This window comes from Nematolebias whitei, chromosome 15, assembly GCF_014905685.2.
Source record: "Nematolebias whitei isolate Nwh7 chromosome 15, NemWhi1, whole genome shotgun sequence".
Taxonomy (NCBI): domain Eukaryota; kingdom Metazoa; phylum Chordata; class Actinopteri; order Cyprinodontiformes; family Rivulidae; genus Nematolebias; species Nematolebias whitei.
Genome location: NC_056512.1, coordinates 42,225,616 through 42,240,680, shown reverse-complemented (window position 1 = coordinate 42,240,680; position 15,065 = coordinate 42,225,616). Strand labels below are relative to the sequence as shown.

General features: G+C 42.7%; 1 protein-coding gene across 1 annotated transcript in view; it reads right to left on the bottom strand.

Moving 5' to 3' along the window:
* Window positions 1-4,193: 4,193 nt before the first annotated feature.
* The window catches only part of map3k3 (mitogen-activated protein kinase kinase kinase 3), a 17,193-nt gene continuing 6,321 nt past the window's right edge, over window positions 4,194-15,065 (bottom strand). The window contains exons 7-16 of the mRNA XM_037688606.1: window positions 13,882-14,015; window positions 13,356-13,429; window positions 13,116-13,183; window positions 12,747-12,842; window positions 12,503-12,664; window positions 10,433-10,581; window positions 9,519-9,650; window positions 6,747-6,876; window positions 6,465-6,642; window positions 4,194-4,440 (exon numbers count right to left, since the gene is read on the bottom strand). Coding sequence (XP_037544534.1) covers window positions 4,194-4,440; window positions 6,465-6,642; window positions 6,747-6,876; window positions 9,519-9,650; window positions 10,433-10,581; window positions 12,503-12,664; window positions 12,747-12,842; window positions 13,116-13,183; window positions 13,356-13,429; window positions 13,882-14,015 — 1,370 coding nt within the window. The remainder of the gene's footprint in view (window positions 4,441-6,464; window positions 6,643-6,746; window positions 6,877-9,518; window positions 9,651-10,432; window positions 10,582-12,502; window positions 12,665-12,746; window positions 12,843-13,115; window positions 13,184-13,355; window positions 13,430-13,881; window positions 14,016-15,065) is intronic.

Sequence of the window (15,065 nt, the reverse complement as noted above, 5' to 3'; positions counted from 1 at the left end):
ACCACTATTTCAACCAAAGTGCATTACAACAAAGCAAATGACAGGATAAAATACACAGATCCACAGAGCTAAAGATAAGAACTAAATGACTAACGTTATAGCATACAGATGTTAAAATCAAATCTCACAGTGTCAAGTCAGGGAATAAAAGTGAGTTTTAAACGAGACTTAAAAACAGTAAGCGAGGGATCCAACCTGACATGAAGTGGTAACTCATTCCACAGTCTTGGACCCGCAGCAGAGAAGGTTCTGTCACCTCTGAGCTTAAAACGAGTTCCTGGAACCAATAAAATCATCTGGTCTGCTGGCCTCGGAGAGCGCAGCGGGACATATGGCTGCAGCAGATCAGAGCGATAGGAGGGGGCAGAACTGTTCAGATTTAAAAACATGCACAAGTATTTTAAAATTACTTAGGAAGCGAACCAGGAGCCAGTGAAGGGAGGCCAAAACCGGAGCAGTGCTCTCTTTTGCCTGTACCAGTTAAGAACTGGGCTGCAGCATTTTGAACCAGTTGTAAATGTGCAATGGAGGTCTGACTGATTCCAAACAGAAGCACGCTGCAGTAATAAAGCCTGGATGTTATTCGTGCATGTATTAGTCTCAAGGTTCGTTTTGGACGGTCGCCTCAACTGAAAACAACTGGATTTAACAATTGTTTGCACGGTTGTTTAGTTTCACTCCCAGCTCAGTGACTTGTTTCTGTAACTGGACTAGAGGAAAGGTCACCACAGTAGGTGGAAGCACGACTCTTCTTCTCGTTAACATTTAAGAACGTTAAAGCCATCCAGTCATAAGACCCATACCATACACAGCCAGTACTTGGGTACAAACTGGTACTCACCGGGTACGTCAAAAGGCACGTAGAAGGTAAAAGTAATTTCATAACTCAACCTGGTACCAACAGGTGAAGCCAGGTTGTATCATGAAACACAACATGGCTGAAGGCTCTGGAACCCATGGGATCAGGTGGAACGGTGAGTTGGGAACAAGAGGAGGAAGCGACTAAATACACAGAGGAGCAAGTTAGTTAATGGTTTTTTGTCAACATTTTATAATTTCTAGTATGATCTTGAGTTACTTTAATAATATCCTGTGCAGAGGTCTGATAATAATAACTGCAAATGCTTTTTTTTTTTTAATAAGTAAGAGTGCAAGTAAATGATTCCTAATTGTAACTTCTCAGATATGAACCCTGTAAATTGACATGTTTTTGAAACCTTGGAGGCTTCACATTGAAGGGCTGTAATGAAAACCAAGGTGTTAACTGGAGCAGAGCGGCCCGCTGTACGACTCGGCACCAGCAGGTCCAAACAGAGCTGATCTACAAAAAGAGGCTGTAGAGAGCCGGTTCTGGCCCGGAGCTCCAGTCCCGTCGGTCAGCAGGAATGTGGAGAGGCCCAAACACACACACATCTGCATTTTGTACGCTCACGTTGCGTTACAAACACAAAGTCCAGGCCCAGACCGAGGCTGGAAGGCGTTTGGTGTCTGTTTACACTGAATCTCACTGAAAACAGAAAAAAAAATAAAAACTTGTGATTCTAATGTAGAAATTACCTGCAGGGGATGAATCAATTAGCTGAATGGTTAACGATAAAAAAAAAAAATTAGTTAAAAAAAGCAAAACAACAGCTAAAAGCTAAAATCGGCTGAAAGCACAAATGAGCAAAATCGTTGCTTAAAGCTAAATGCAGCCGAAAGCTACATCTCTGCTCCGTGCTGGGCTCTGGTGAACATGAGCCCTTCGTGTTGTTGTTTACAACATGCAACCATTTATGCTTTTTTTTTTTTTGTTAAATAAATTCAGCAGAAAATAAACCTGACAAAGGAAGTCTGCATCACAGCAGTTTACAACAGAGCCTTTTGTTCGTTACAGTCCTCACACTGGCAGACACGGACAAAAACACCCTCTTCTTCCTGTAACTGCCTCCTGTTTGTCCTCATGCAACGAGCCAAAGAGTAAATAGAGAGAACGGGAGGAAAAACAAAAACAACAACAAAAAAGAGGGGAGTGTATCAATCAGGCAGTTTCCAGAGCTCAGTCGGTTTTCTTTCAGTTTGGGACAGCCACATCTGCAGGCAAAACATAAAAAATTAGACACCGTTTGAATTTAAAATCTATTTATTTGGCATGAAACATACATATATAATATAAAACATAATATATTCTTTGATATATTCGACTTTGCACTGCAAGTCTTGTCATAATGTAGTACATACAGTTTCTAACAGCTAGCTTGTGTTCATTTGATTAACCCGGGGTTAATTTGTTAAATAACAGATTTATTTAGTTTATTTTAACGCAGAACGTCCTGCAGCTGCCTTTAAAGTGTAGCAGCCCCATAAAAACATTATTCTATTAGAGCTTTGCCCAGGACTGGACATGTCTGAACCCCGGGGTAAACAAAGTCGTCGTGTGGGTCAAACGGCCAAATCTGACCACGCTTAAAAAAAAAAAAAAAAAAAACAGTTTGAAATCGGACAAAATGTCCTTCAGCTGGTTTCTTTTCACCAGTTAGACCTAAAAAAAAAAGACAAATAGTTAAACAGCAGATTTAGTGATGCAGAGCTTCTGAAACCTGCAAGACTAAACTGTCATTTTCATGTCCAACAAAGGAAGTAGAAAAAATTAAAATAATTTAAAAGAATCTGCACTGGAGCAAAAACCAGAGTTCACTTTCCGCTCGTTTATAAAAACATTAACTGTATGAAGTCTGCAAAAACCAGCTGCTTCCTGTCATTTTCTTTAACAAACTTTTAAAAAAAAATTGATGGAAATATAAAAATAAAAATATATATTTACTTTTTTTTTTTTTTAAAAAGCCCCCGAACATTTTGGTTTAATTTCAACAAAAGTGCATCCGATTGAAAATGAGCCTAAACTTGAGGCTCGTTGGTCAAAGACGTTTGGAGCGAACACACCGGAACAGGAAACACGTTAGAGTTTTTAACAACGCGGAGCAAGAAGCATCGTGTGGACATTTTTACTAATCTGTCCCAGTTTTGGCACTTTGTCAGAGACACTGAAGAGTTACAAGAGAAGGGAATACAGTGCTTCAAATGGAAAAACTCAAATCAACGAGGAAAAGATCAGTAAGTAAAATCTACTTTGTTTGGTTCTTATTTTTCACATCTGAATTTTCCCAAATGCATCATTTACACAGGAACTTCTGGTGTTTTAGGAAGAAGAAAAACATAAAAAGTAAAGTTTAATTGTTTTATGGGACTAAATTGTCTTGAGCGCCATCTGCTGACTGACAAACAGAACAACAAGAAACTGGCTGTGATTGATCTGTCTGCTCTGAAACTTGACTAAATTAATTACTTCCATTAATTTATGATTGATTTGTCGGGTTATAAAAGCACAGAAGAGTCATCGAGTTTGTTTAAGAGGTTAAAAGTTCTTTTGAAACCATTTTTCCCAACAAAAATTACATTTTTTTAGTATTTAAGGTCATGAGGTTTTTGTCTTTATAGGTTTGTATTAATAAAAAAAAAGGGCTGAAATACTTTAAAACTGCACAAAATGAAGTTTCTTTTGTATAAAATATATTTTAAAATATGTAACTTAAACAATTAGCGCTGCTGCCATTATCACAAAATATTCACCTCCTCAGAAAGTGTTTGCAAAACAACAAAAGACATATTTGTTTCAACTAAACGCGACACTGTTAGCTGGGAACGGCACATATTCTTGCTTAATTTAAACAATGTGAACCAGATGCTTATATTTGTTGAAATGCAATCATAATTCATAGAATTAATATTTCTGCATTGCAGTTTGTTGAGGAGAACGAGGCGTATTTAATAATCACGATGCAAATGACGTCATCTGAGGACAAACAAAACAAAAAAATCCCATTAAACCTTAAAAAAATATATTTTTTGTTTGAAAAATCAGAAACAATGCAGCTTTTGTGAGCACACGCAAACTTAAAACCTGCTGCAGCCGTAAAGGAACGCCCAGCTTTACGTTTGTCAGACATTTGAAGGTTTCGTCGTAATTCTCAGCTGCACAAAGAGATCAGGAGCGTTTGGGTCGTGGTTCAATAACGCTGCTGAAACGAGATCTGTTTGGATCAACATCCTACCAGATGAGCGGTTCCCCTCATGTGGAGCCTCTTAAAGAGCGCGGGCCGGCGCTGGTTTTGACACATCTGCAGGTCCGCCTGCGAGGCCTCTGCGGCTGAAGTTCAGGACTCAAACGAGTCGCAGCACAGGATCTGAGAGAAGGGGTGTCTGAGCAGCTCCTCCGCACTGGGTCTGCGTTTGGCCTCTACAAAAATGCAGCGGACGAAGTCCCGCGCCTGCTCAGAGGCGCGCGACGGAAGCAGCGGATTGGTGGGCTGGGTGGCGATCTTGAAGATGGCGGCCATGGCCTCGAACTCGGCCCACGGGGGTTTCTCTGTGAGCATCTCGACGACCGTACAGCCAAGGCTCCTGCAGAAGACACGCACCATCGTTTCTGCTTTAGTTTAACTCGAAGCGGAGGCAAAACAAGCTGAAACAAAAACCACACATTTGGTCTAAATACCCAAACTGATGATATGAAGGAATGCTTTCAGTTGAAACGCTCTCAGCCATTCTGGGCAGAAATACCAAATATGTACCTGCTCAACAGACATTTAGCCAATCACAGCAACAGCTGCAGGCACTTTCCTGCACACACATTTAAAATGTTAATTTCAGGAGTTCAAAGTTTCCACCACTGAACAAATGACATATTGATACTGGTGTTTTCCTTCTTTCCATATTCAGGACTCAACCTGTTCACCAGATTCACACCTTCCATTTCCTTAAACTAAATCCCCGTGAACTAACCGTGAAAAGGTTTGGACGATGTTCAAACCGTAAATTAAAACAGAATGCAACGATTTCATGACAGTTCAGCCACAGCTTAAAGCTCTATCAGGCAAATAAGAAGCCAACCAGAGCCGCTGACGTCTTCTCCGGACCAGAGCTCGATTAAAATGGGCCGAGGTGAAGTGGAAACTGTTCTGAGGTCAGATTGAGCAAACTTGTAAATTCTTTGTGGAAGCCACCGAGGCCACCTTCTCTTCTCCAGCCTAAAGAGGAGAGGGACCACCTGGTCAGTTATCAGCACACAGCTCAAAAACATGCCTCTCTGATGGTATGGGGGAGCATTATGGACTCTGACACGGGCTGCTTAAACATCTGGAAAGGCACCCATGATGCAGAAAAGTATAAACAGGTTTTAGAACATCTGCTCTCATCCAACAAAGACAATCCATGACTGTTGAACAGCTGGAATCCTCCATCAGACAAGAATTTGACATTTCCTCCCAACACTCCGACGTCTTGTCTCCTCAGGTCCTACAGGTTTACAGACACAGGGGTGCCCAAACATTTTCCCTGAGAGGGCCACATTTAAAATCCATCATAGGGCTGCGGGCCAAATGCAATAATACATGAAATGCAAATACTTCTTTAAGTAAAGTCCATTTATTTATTATAGTTATTTAACCGTCAATTCTGAATGAAGAACATTACAGAACAGGTTGGTGGTGGTGGATCTGGGGATCCTCCCCCAGAGAGTTTTGAATAAAGTAGATGCCATTTCCTGCATTTTGTTGTATTTTACAAAGGTTTATTACAGTAGATTAACGAGAAACAAAAGATGTAAACTCATTACTGCAAAGCTGCAGCTCTGCAGGTAAGGGGCGTTCACTTCAGGACAAACTGAGGTCGCTGATTGGTCAGTTGCTGACATGATGGACTGATTGACAGGTGGCAGGACTCGTGTAAAACAAGTCAGATTTTACTGGCCCATTTGAGGCTGTGGTCATTTATTCTATATTCAATATTTTGGTGAATCTAAGGTTTGAGAACCGTTTCCTTAAAAAATCCTAACGTTTTATTTTTCAGAGGTGCTGAGTTTAAAATTAGGGGGTGCTTGAGCAGCCCCCAAAAAGAGGCTAAAATCACTACTGAAGCCAGTTCATATTTATAATTTAGGCTATTTTTAAACGCTTTATGTGTGATTTATAAGTGTATTAGTGCAGGATCAAAGGAAAATGTTTTTCAGTGGCAGGAAGCTGTAGGAAGACTGTCAAAATAAAATATAAATTAGTAAAATTGAATGATTTAATGCACAAAAAAAGCCACTCCAGCTGTATAGTGCCATTAAGGTAGTCATTTTCCATTTAACATTAACATTAAAGTCAGAATGACTGAGTGTAAACACACTGACACTTCAAAGGACATTTTAATATAGTAATGAGGACATCTTGGCGGGACAACTTTGGCCCACGGGCCCCACTTTGGGCACCCCTGTGTTAACAGAAGAGTGGGTGCTTCTCAGTAACAAACATCAAGATGTGCTGCTGCAAAAACATAAATCTTCATTGATTTTTTTCTGAAAAGTTGCACAATTTCTTGGTTTGAACAATTATTATTTTTGTGCAGTAATGAACTGATCCCCTCCAACGTAATGAAGCTCTCACCAGACATCAGCCTTCCTGCCGTAGCCTTCTCCACTGATCACCTCTGGACTCATCCAGTAGGGGGTGCCGGTCACGGAGCGGACCCCAGTTCCAGACATGCAGATGGTCTGAAGCCTCTTACTGGCACCAAAATCTCCAAGCTTCACGTTTCCCTCCGAGTCCCGCAGGATGTTGGCACCTTAGACACGGCAGATCTAAATCTTACCAACGATCTACTTATCTCAGAACCAAACCGCTTTCTAAACATTCAATTATGTCTGAATAACTTTTAAAGAGGACTACCTTTGATGTCTCTGTGCACGATCATGTTGCTGTGCAGATAGGACATCCCCTCCAGGATCTGTCTCGTGTACTTCCGGGTCACATTTTCCGTCAGGGCTCCATAGGCCTTCAGTTGATCTTTGACGGAACCCTGAAAGGAAGCAAACGCTGCTTTAACACGATTGTACGGTAATGAAGCACGCCTGAAACAGAATGAAGCAGTAGTCCCTCGATACTTCGCGTTTCGGCTTTTGCAGACTCGCTCTTTCGTGGTTTTTCAAAATAAAATTGTACACGAGGAAAACAACATTTGCACATGACACGATTGTCAACTTTAATATTACTCACGTTATTGGGACACAGTAAAAAGTTGACAAAAAGAAAGTTCGGACAGGCGCCGACATTTTTGTAGTTTCCTCTCAATAAGCCTAAACTGTATCATCACTCCAAACGACTACATTTCCCAGAAGCCAACGGAGGAAGCCCCATTGCCTTCTGAGAAATGGAGGGAAAGTTTTGATGCGATTTGAAAAATTTCAGTCCTTATTCATAGTGACTTCGGCGCCCAGCGGATGCAGAGAACCGAACGGAACCGACCGGGAACCGAACCTCCAGACTGATCGGTGAATTTGAGCACCGCCTGCCGCCTCGAGGTCCGGCGTTCTCTCCAGAGCCCACCGAAACGACCTCATGTGGATGACTCTATCTCGACCACTGTGTTGTCCCGTGCTGGCCGTCCGAAGGTCTGGCTCCCTCAGGCGTTCTGGTGCTGAAGGGCTGCAGAGAGCTGACCAGAACCAGCAGGGTAGCTCTGCAGAACTGGAACCGAGCTGCTGTTCTGCAGAGCTGCTGAGTAAAATTTTGAAGTACTGTACAGTACATATACATATGTTGTTAAACTCACGTAGGTTTAAGAGTTTAGAACATTGGAAGTGTGTGGGACGGGTTTATAAAGCCTTAAATATAAATACTAAAATAAATATAACGTCACTACTTTGCAGATTTTCACTCATTGCGTTGGGGGGAGGGGATCCAGAACGTAACCCCCGGCGATAAACGAGGGTTGAAGGTTTTTACCCATGAAACTCCACCGTAGAGAAAGCTGTGAACAGTGAACACAGTGTAGCTCTAAAACAATTAGAACGAACACTAAAGAGAAACTCAGCACTCTGTTTTCTGCAGGCCACCCTGATTAATTAAATCCAGACAAAACAAACATTTTACTGAGAAGAATAAACAACTTCCAGAATATTTCCAAAGGCGGCTCTTTAATCACAATTAGCCGTCAGCTGAGATGCCTGAGACATCCATGTTTTTTGCTTGTGAGAGGTGGTGTAAGTCCAGTAGGAGGTTCTACACCGAGGCCCACGGCGGATTGTGTCCCGACTACCAAGTGGATGTGGATGAAAGGGGTTCAGGCTAGAGGTTGAACGACTGCGTATTTTTTAAAGTCAACTTTAACACGATAAAAGTTGAGTCGATGTTGACTAGTCAATGACGTCATAGGATCTCAAGACGCTATATTTAAAAAAAAAAAGTAATTTATTATTTACACTAAAAAAACAAAAACATCAGGGTATATTTATGCTCCTACCGTTTATCATACTGCAAATAAGTCACAGGAAAACCAAAACTATTATTAAGCTGCAAAAGTGAAAGAACCGTGCGGCACGTAAAAAACAAGGCTACGAACATTGGGGTGGGCTTAATTTTATTTATTTAATCCACCACCGTGGATTGGGTGGGAGGGAACTGAGGCGGAGCACCTTATTATAATATTATAGTTATTAATGGTCGTCAGTAAGCTTCAGGTGGGTCGCTGGCAGCGATCCACCTGGACTTTTTTGTACGTCTTTTAAAAACCGGCCGGTCAGCGCAGCTGGTGATCCAAACTGGATCGTCAGCCGTGTTAGAAAAGACAGCTCTACCGCCCCGCTGTTTTTAGTTTTATCTTATTTAATCCACCACGTGGACTGGGTGGAATAGGACTGGGAACAGCAGGGGGGCGGTGGAGACTGGTCGACGACGTGAAATATAAAAACTTACGAGACGTCCAAGGATCGACTAGTCGACTAGTCTGTTCAACCCCTAGTTCAGACCACCTTCTAACGTTACCTGAGTGAAAACATTTTCAATGAGCGCCGAGGCCTTTCAGACTTGAGTCTCGTCTTGATGAGGCTCAAACATCTCTTTCTGCAGCCACCTCTTCTGGGAGGACCTCAAGATGTTCTCAGGCCAACTGAGAGACATAGTCTCTCCAGCATGGCCTGGGTCTTCCCCGGGGTCTCCTCCCAGTTGGACATGCCTGAAACACCTCCCTAGGGAGGCGCCCAGGAAGCATCCTTAACAGAGTTCGTGATCATAGGTGAGAGTAGGAACGTAGAACGGCTGGCGAACAGCCGGGAGCCTTACAGCTTGGCTCCATCTTCACCACAACGGACTGGCACAGAGTCCACAATACTGCGGACGCTGCACCAATCCGTCAGTCTCACGCTCCATTCTTCCCTCACTCGTGAACAAAACCCAGACTCCTCCAGGACTTGTATTTAGTGCTCTCTAAATGCAGCGGGCTTGCTAAAGATGCATTAAAGAACCAAGTGTGAACAGGGTCCAATACGCCTCAGTTATGAGTGTATGAGTCACAATATATTTAAAGACGTCGCCCACCTCCAATTAATGTGATTAAACACTAAAACTGCAGCTGGGGAAAAGATTTCTAGACTTTAATTTGCAAAACCAATCCATGCTCCAAGCGCTGGCCAAACTGTCGATGAGTCAGCTGCTGAAACGTACCCCTGGCATGTACTCCATGAAGATGGTGAGGGTCTTCTCACTGTGGTCCCTCAAACAGCCGTAGTACTGAACAATGCGCTCATGGTGCAGATTTTTCAGGAGCTGGATTTCACATTCCAAAGCACTAACCTCCTGTATATAAAAAAAGAAGAAAAAATATACAGATTATAGAAAACTACTCAAAAAAACAACAACTAACTAAATGCATTTTTGTGCACAAACCACCCGAGACGAGACGTACGCAAATACACAAACAAATAGTTGCAGTTGTTTCTAAAAGCTGAAAGCAGTTCCTGTGTTTACCTCAGAGCGAGACCACAACAGAGACAGGGGACAGAGGGGGACGTTGGCGAGACACAACGTAATCCCAAACTCCCCAAACAACAGATTCACGTCTGCTACAGGCTGGGGGGGGGGGGGGGGGAGCAGGGGTGACTACAGGTCAAGGCAGAGCTGACCCTCGACCACGGCTACAATAACTCAGCACCTCGAAGATACAGGAAGTGACACTGCATGTTTTTTTTTTCTACAGGAAAAGACTAATGAGGGAGACGGAGGATAAAAATCCTCTTCAGTGCATTCCACCTGTTCTGAGATCAGATTTCTTTCCTGTAGACCGATTACTCTATTTTTAACTGGGGTTTAAATATAAGTTTGTGACGGAGCAGAATTTTATTTTGAGGCAAAGCCCATCACTATCTGCTGTCTAAACAAACCAATAGATTTTAATGGACGTTTCTCAACTGGACGCAGAAGGAATTCTGGTTTTAAACAAAGTTATTTACACGTTACAAAGGCATTTCCTAACAAAAGCAGCTGAGCATACATGTGCAACCAGTGTCTGATATTGTTGTCGTTGCAGCTGAAGCCTCAGTAAAAGATATGTGCCACTTATGTGCAGTTTTCTATCTCACCTTGCTGGTCTCAGGGCTTTCGAGATCGAAGTGGACCTGCTTGGCAGCCAGTTCTCTCCCGGTGTCGACGTCGTAACACAGGTACACCCGGCCAAATGCTCCCTGACCTAAAAGTTTCCCGCGGCGCCAGGTCACCGGAGCACTGGGCGCTGACGAAAAACAAGTCACAAACAAATTTAGCTGGAAGTTTTATTCACCGCATGAAAAGTAACCAACACTTTTATTTTTTAAATATACCGTTGCATCAGCCGAACAAAAATAAAAAAAGCATCACGAAGAGGAAAAAATATATATATGTCACTTTGGCATATAAGTCGCATCCATCCATCCATCCATCCATACATCCATCTACATCCATACATACATACATACATACATACATACATCTACATCCATCCATCCACATCCATCCATCAATCCATCCATCCATCCATACATCCATCTACATACTGAAGGATTTGGGGTGTTCAAATGACCCGAGCACAGAATTTCAGGAGCACTTCACCTTAGTAAAAAAGATTTAATTAAGACAAAGTTAAAGTATGCAGATATTACATGTAATCAGAGTGCATTCTGAGGAACAAGTCAGAGCGAACCTTGCCTGGTCAATCAGCCTCGTGTTTGTTCAACCAAACTTTGTGTCTGAGCGAGATTTATAGGTTTGTCATGTCCCGCCCTTTCGGGTTCAGACAGACTTGTGATTGGATGTCAAAACCTCTTGATAGTCCGAGTGACACCATGTTCAGCCACTCAGGAGCAGATTTCATCTCCAGGGTTACTCCGAAAGCCCCAGACGGCCTCGCTCATTCTTCTACTGATAAGGGTTCGTTTACGAGCTTTGTTTTGGAACGCAGGACACTTACTCTTCAGCTTGTAGTTGGCTTTCGTCTGTATAGAGCTTTAAAACATGATTTCTGTGTGTCTGAACTATTATTAATGTGAGAGCATAAATACTCAACCCGTGTTAAGTATAAAGTATATGAATGTTGTGATTTAGCGTTGTTTATGTTTATCAATGTGTGATCAAATGTGAACTTGTATGATTATCCTCAGCACTTGTAAGATTATATATAACATGAAGTAATTAGTGTATGATTATACACGCACACACCTTGTAGAAAATGCATAATTTCACATCATCAGAGAAATGTCAAGGCTTGTCAAAAGATATATATCAAATCCAACAATACATCCATCCATACATCCATCCATACATCCATCCATCCATACATCCATCCATCCATCCATCCATACATCCATCCATCCATACATCCATACATACATCCATACATCCATCCATACATACATCCATCCATTGCGACTGGAGCCACGAGCTCTCCAGCGTTCCTCCGCCTGCACCAGCTGAGTGAAGCGAGCGTGCACAGGAAGACTCGCTGTTGCAGTTCTTCGCAATTTAACAAGATTAACACTTAAAAAACAATTAATTCTTTACTCGACATTATAGCAAAGGAGTGTCTCAGGTAAACTTTTTCTTAATAAATGCACTTTAATGGACAAAGCAGCTTCATTTCGCCTGGGCAGCGCTCCGTCCATCGCGGCCGGAGCCGCCGCGGGCTCTCCAGCCGCCGCGGGCTCTCCAGCGTTCCTTCGCCTGCACCAGCTGAGTGAAGCGAGCGTGCACGGGAGGACTCTCAGTTGCAGTTCTTCGAAATTCAAAGCATCAGTCAAAAATTGCGTTACGAATATGGAAAAGAAAAAGTATATTAGTCGCTTCAGCGTATAAGTCGCAGGACGGACAAATCTATGCAAAAAAAACCTGCAACTTATATGCCGGAAGATACGGTGAACAGATTCCTTTCAATGAGATCTTTCTTTAAACGTAATCAGTCAGCATGACCCTCTGAATTAAAGTTTTCGCTGCCACACCTGAGACTTCTACCATGTGTAAGTTTGGCTTTGTTCGTCAACTCCCTGTAGCTTTTCAAACTATTTGAGATTTTTAATTTCTTATATAAACAGAATGAAGGCATGAAGTGAAAAATAATCTTAAAGCTATTACAATTTAAAAGACATATTTTCAAGCAAGCGTATAAGAGCTTTGCGACTCACACTTGTGGGGGACAGAACGGTCGAGCGGACGCAGCCGGCCTTGTGTGTCGACCAGCTGCCAGCTGCCCAGACTCTCCTCGCTGCCGTTCAGCAAACGCCTCGAAGGCACCAGAGTGAAGAGGTTCCCCTGGGGGCGACGGATGCGCGGAAATGTCCGACGACCTGAAGGAAAACACGAGTTTTAGGAGAAAATGTTACAAGAGGAAAATATGGCAGCTGGTAAATGAACTGCAGATGTTTTTACCTTCACTGTGGTCCTTGTAGTGCAGGGAAACATGGTACCTACGAGGATAGGTGCCTCCTTTCCCTGCTATCCTGTCATAAACGTGATTCTCTCTGTCTGAGAGCAGATTCACAAGTCAGCACTTTTATTGCTTACGTAAACCAGTTTCATTAATTTTCCACGTCAGTTAGTATAAAAACTTAAGATAAAATGTTCATCAAATAACTGATGATGTCTAATATTGTACCGAAATCAACAAAACATGTTCTTCCTGGTGACCTTAAAGCCTTCAGAAAAACTCTGCGATGGTTTTAACGGAGCCAATCTCCCAATACGAAGCTGCTTTAGCTCAATATTTTTCCCTGTTTGTGAGAAATGTTTGGCTCCCACCTGAGAACTCTTGACGGTTATCCGGGTAACTCTTTGCTCTGTGCATCCGGGACTTCCTCAATGAGGGGCTGTGAGAGAGGCGTGAAAGGTATTTAGACCAGTTCCCAGATCAAACCAGCTTTTTTCGTAGACTGCTCAGGCATATCCACAAATCAGCGCGCACCTTTTCCAACTGAACGAACATTAGTTGTGAAACTGTATTTGCAAGATAATCAAAAAGTGCATTTAGTGGTGCATCACCTGTCTGAGGTGCTGTCCAGAGACTGACAGCTTCCAGAAACTGAATTATCTGCACTGCTCCAGAGATCCAGAACCTGTGCACAAAGGAAAAGAAACCTGCTTACGGACTAAAACTTTCTGAGAGGTGCGGGGCGGGGGGAGGGGGGGTCCTGAACACTGTGAAACTTTAGTTAAGACTGCACAACTTATTTAGTTTTGCTGGAATATTTAAACCTATACAACTTACAGTCATGTCCCTCTCTGCTGTGCTTCAGCTCTGCTTCCAAAGCCCCTCCCTGTAGGCTCTAACGCCTGTAACCATGGCAACTACAGCAACTGACAAAGATTAGAGCCTCCTTCTGGCTTTTACCAAATGTTTTGCCTCAGGTAAGGTTGATGTGCTGGACAACAGTCGGCATTAATAGAGTTAACTAATATTTTTATGTTTATTTTTACTCAGGTAACGAAACAATTCGAGCTTTAAAGAACTCGTTAACCAATCCGCCTCTGTTCTTGGATTTGTTGTTGTTGTTGAAAAGCGACTCACGCACTGATCGCTGGTCTCTGGGATGAACTCGCCCTCACTGTTGATGCTGGTGTATGAACCTTGGCGGGCAATCCTCTGCTGGCGCTCAGGCACGTAGCCGGGAGGCGGCGAACTTCGTCCTGTGCTCTGAGATCCTTCAATCAGAAAAATATAAAGAAAAAAAAAAAAGTAACGTAAAAGCTCTAAAAAAATAAAATAAATCTAAATATAGTTATTTGTGGCGCAGAGGTTAGAGAAGGTGAGCCAGTGATCGGAAAGTCGCCGGTTCTACTCCTCGGATTGACAACAACAAAATGTGGGTGGGAAAGGTGAAGCACCCACACCTGCCTCCACCCTCATTTGCACCACTTTGTGCCCTTGAGCAAGGCTTTAACCTCCACCATCTATTCCCCCGGGCACCCTAGATGCAGCTCTCTGCTCCACACAGAGGGCTGTGGTAGCTCGGTGGTTGCATTAGGAAGGACATCTGGCGTAAAAACAATCGCCAAGTCTTCGTGCGACATAGTTATACTTTTATTTGTAAAACTGTTCTGGTACCACAGTATTGTTACTGCTTTAAGGCAAGTGGAAGGAGACCAACGTCAGCCACATGGAGGCAGGCTGATGGTGATGCACCATAAAGTCGTTTGTTAAACACCAGAAGAAAAAGAAGAAGCCACATGGAGGTACTCTAAAGTGAACGACTGGGCAGAAGAGAAAACAAGAAAATATGAATTTATAACATAAGAATCACCCGTTGGAACGGATTAATGAAGATTTAGAGGTTCTGAAATCTAACAAGTGTAAAGAGACTCATTAGTTCTTGTATCTGTACTTGGTGTTGGCAAGTTTATCGCGGACTCTCTTTATTGCGGTTTTTCAAAATAAGATTGGACATGACACACAACTGGCTGATTGATGGATGAGCCGCGCGATCGGCCTGAAATTTTTATTTAAAATAAATTATTTTAAATTATTTAGTGCCTCCTGCACCTTTGTGCAGCCCATACTGCAGGATAAACTTCCTGCTGCAGCTGATCAGCTGTTCTCCGTGCAGAGTGGAGGAGTGGGCGTGGCCAAGAACGCTTGCAGGTGGCAAAGAGCAGCGTAGGCAGAGAGATGATGTGTCTTTTAGAGCATTTAGAGTTTAGAAACATTGTTTAAAATATTGCAATGTGTGGGAAAGGTTTAAAATGCCTATATAT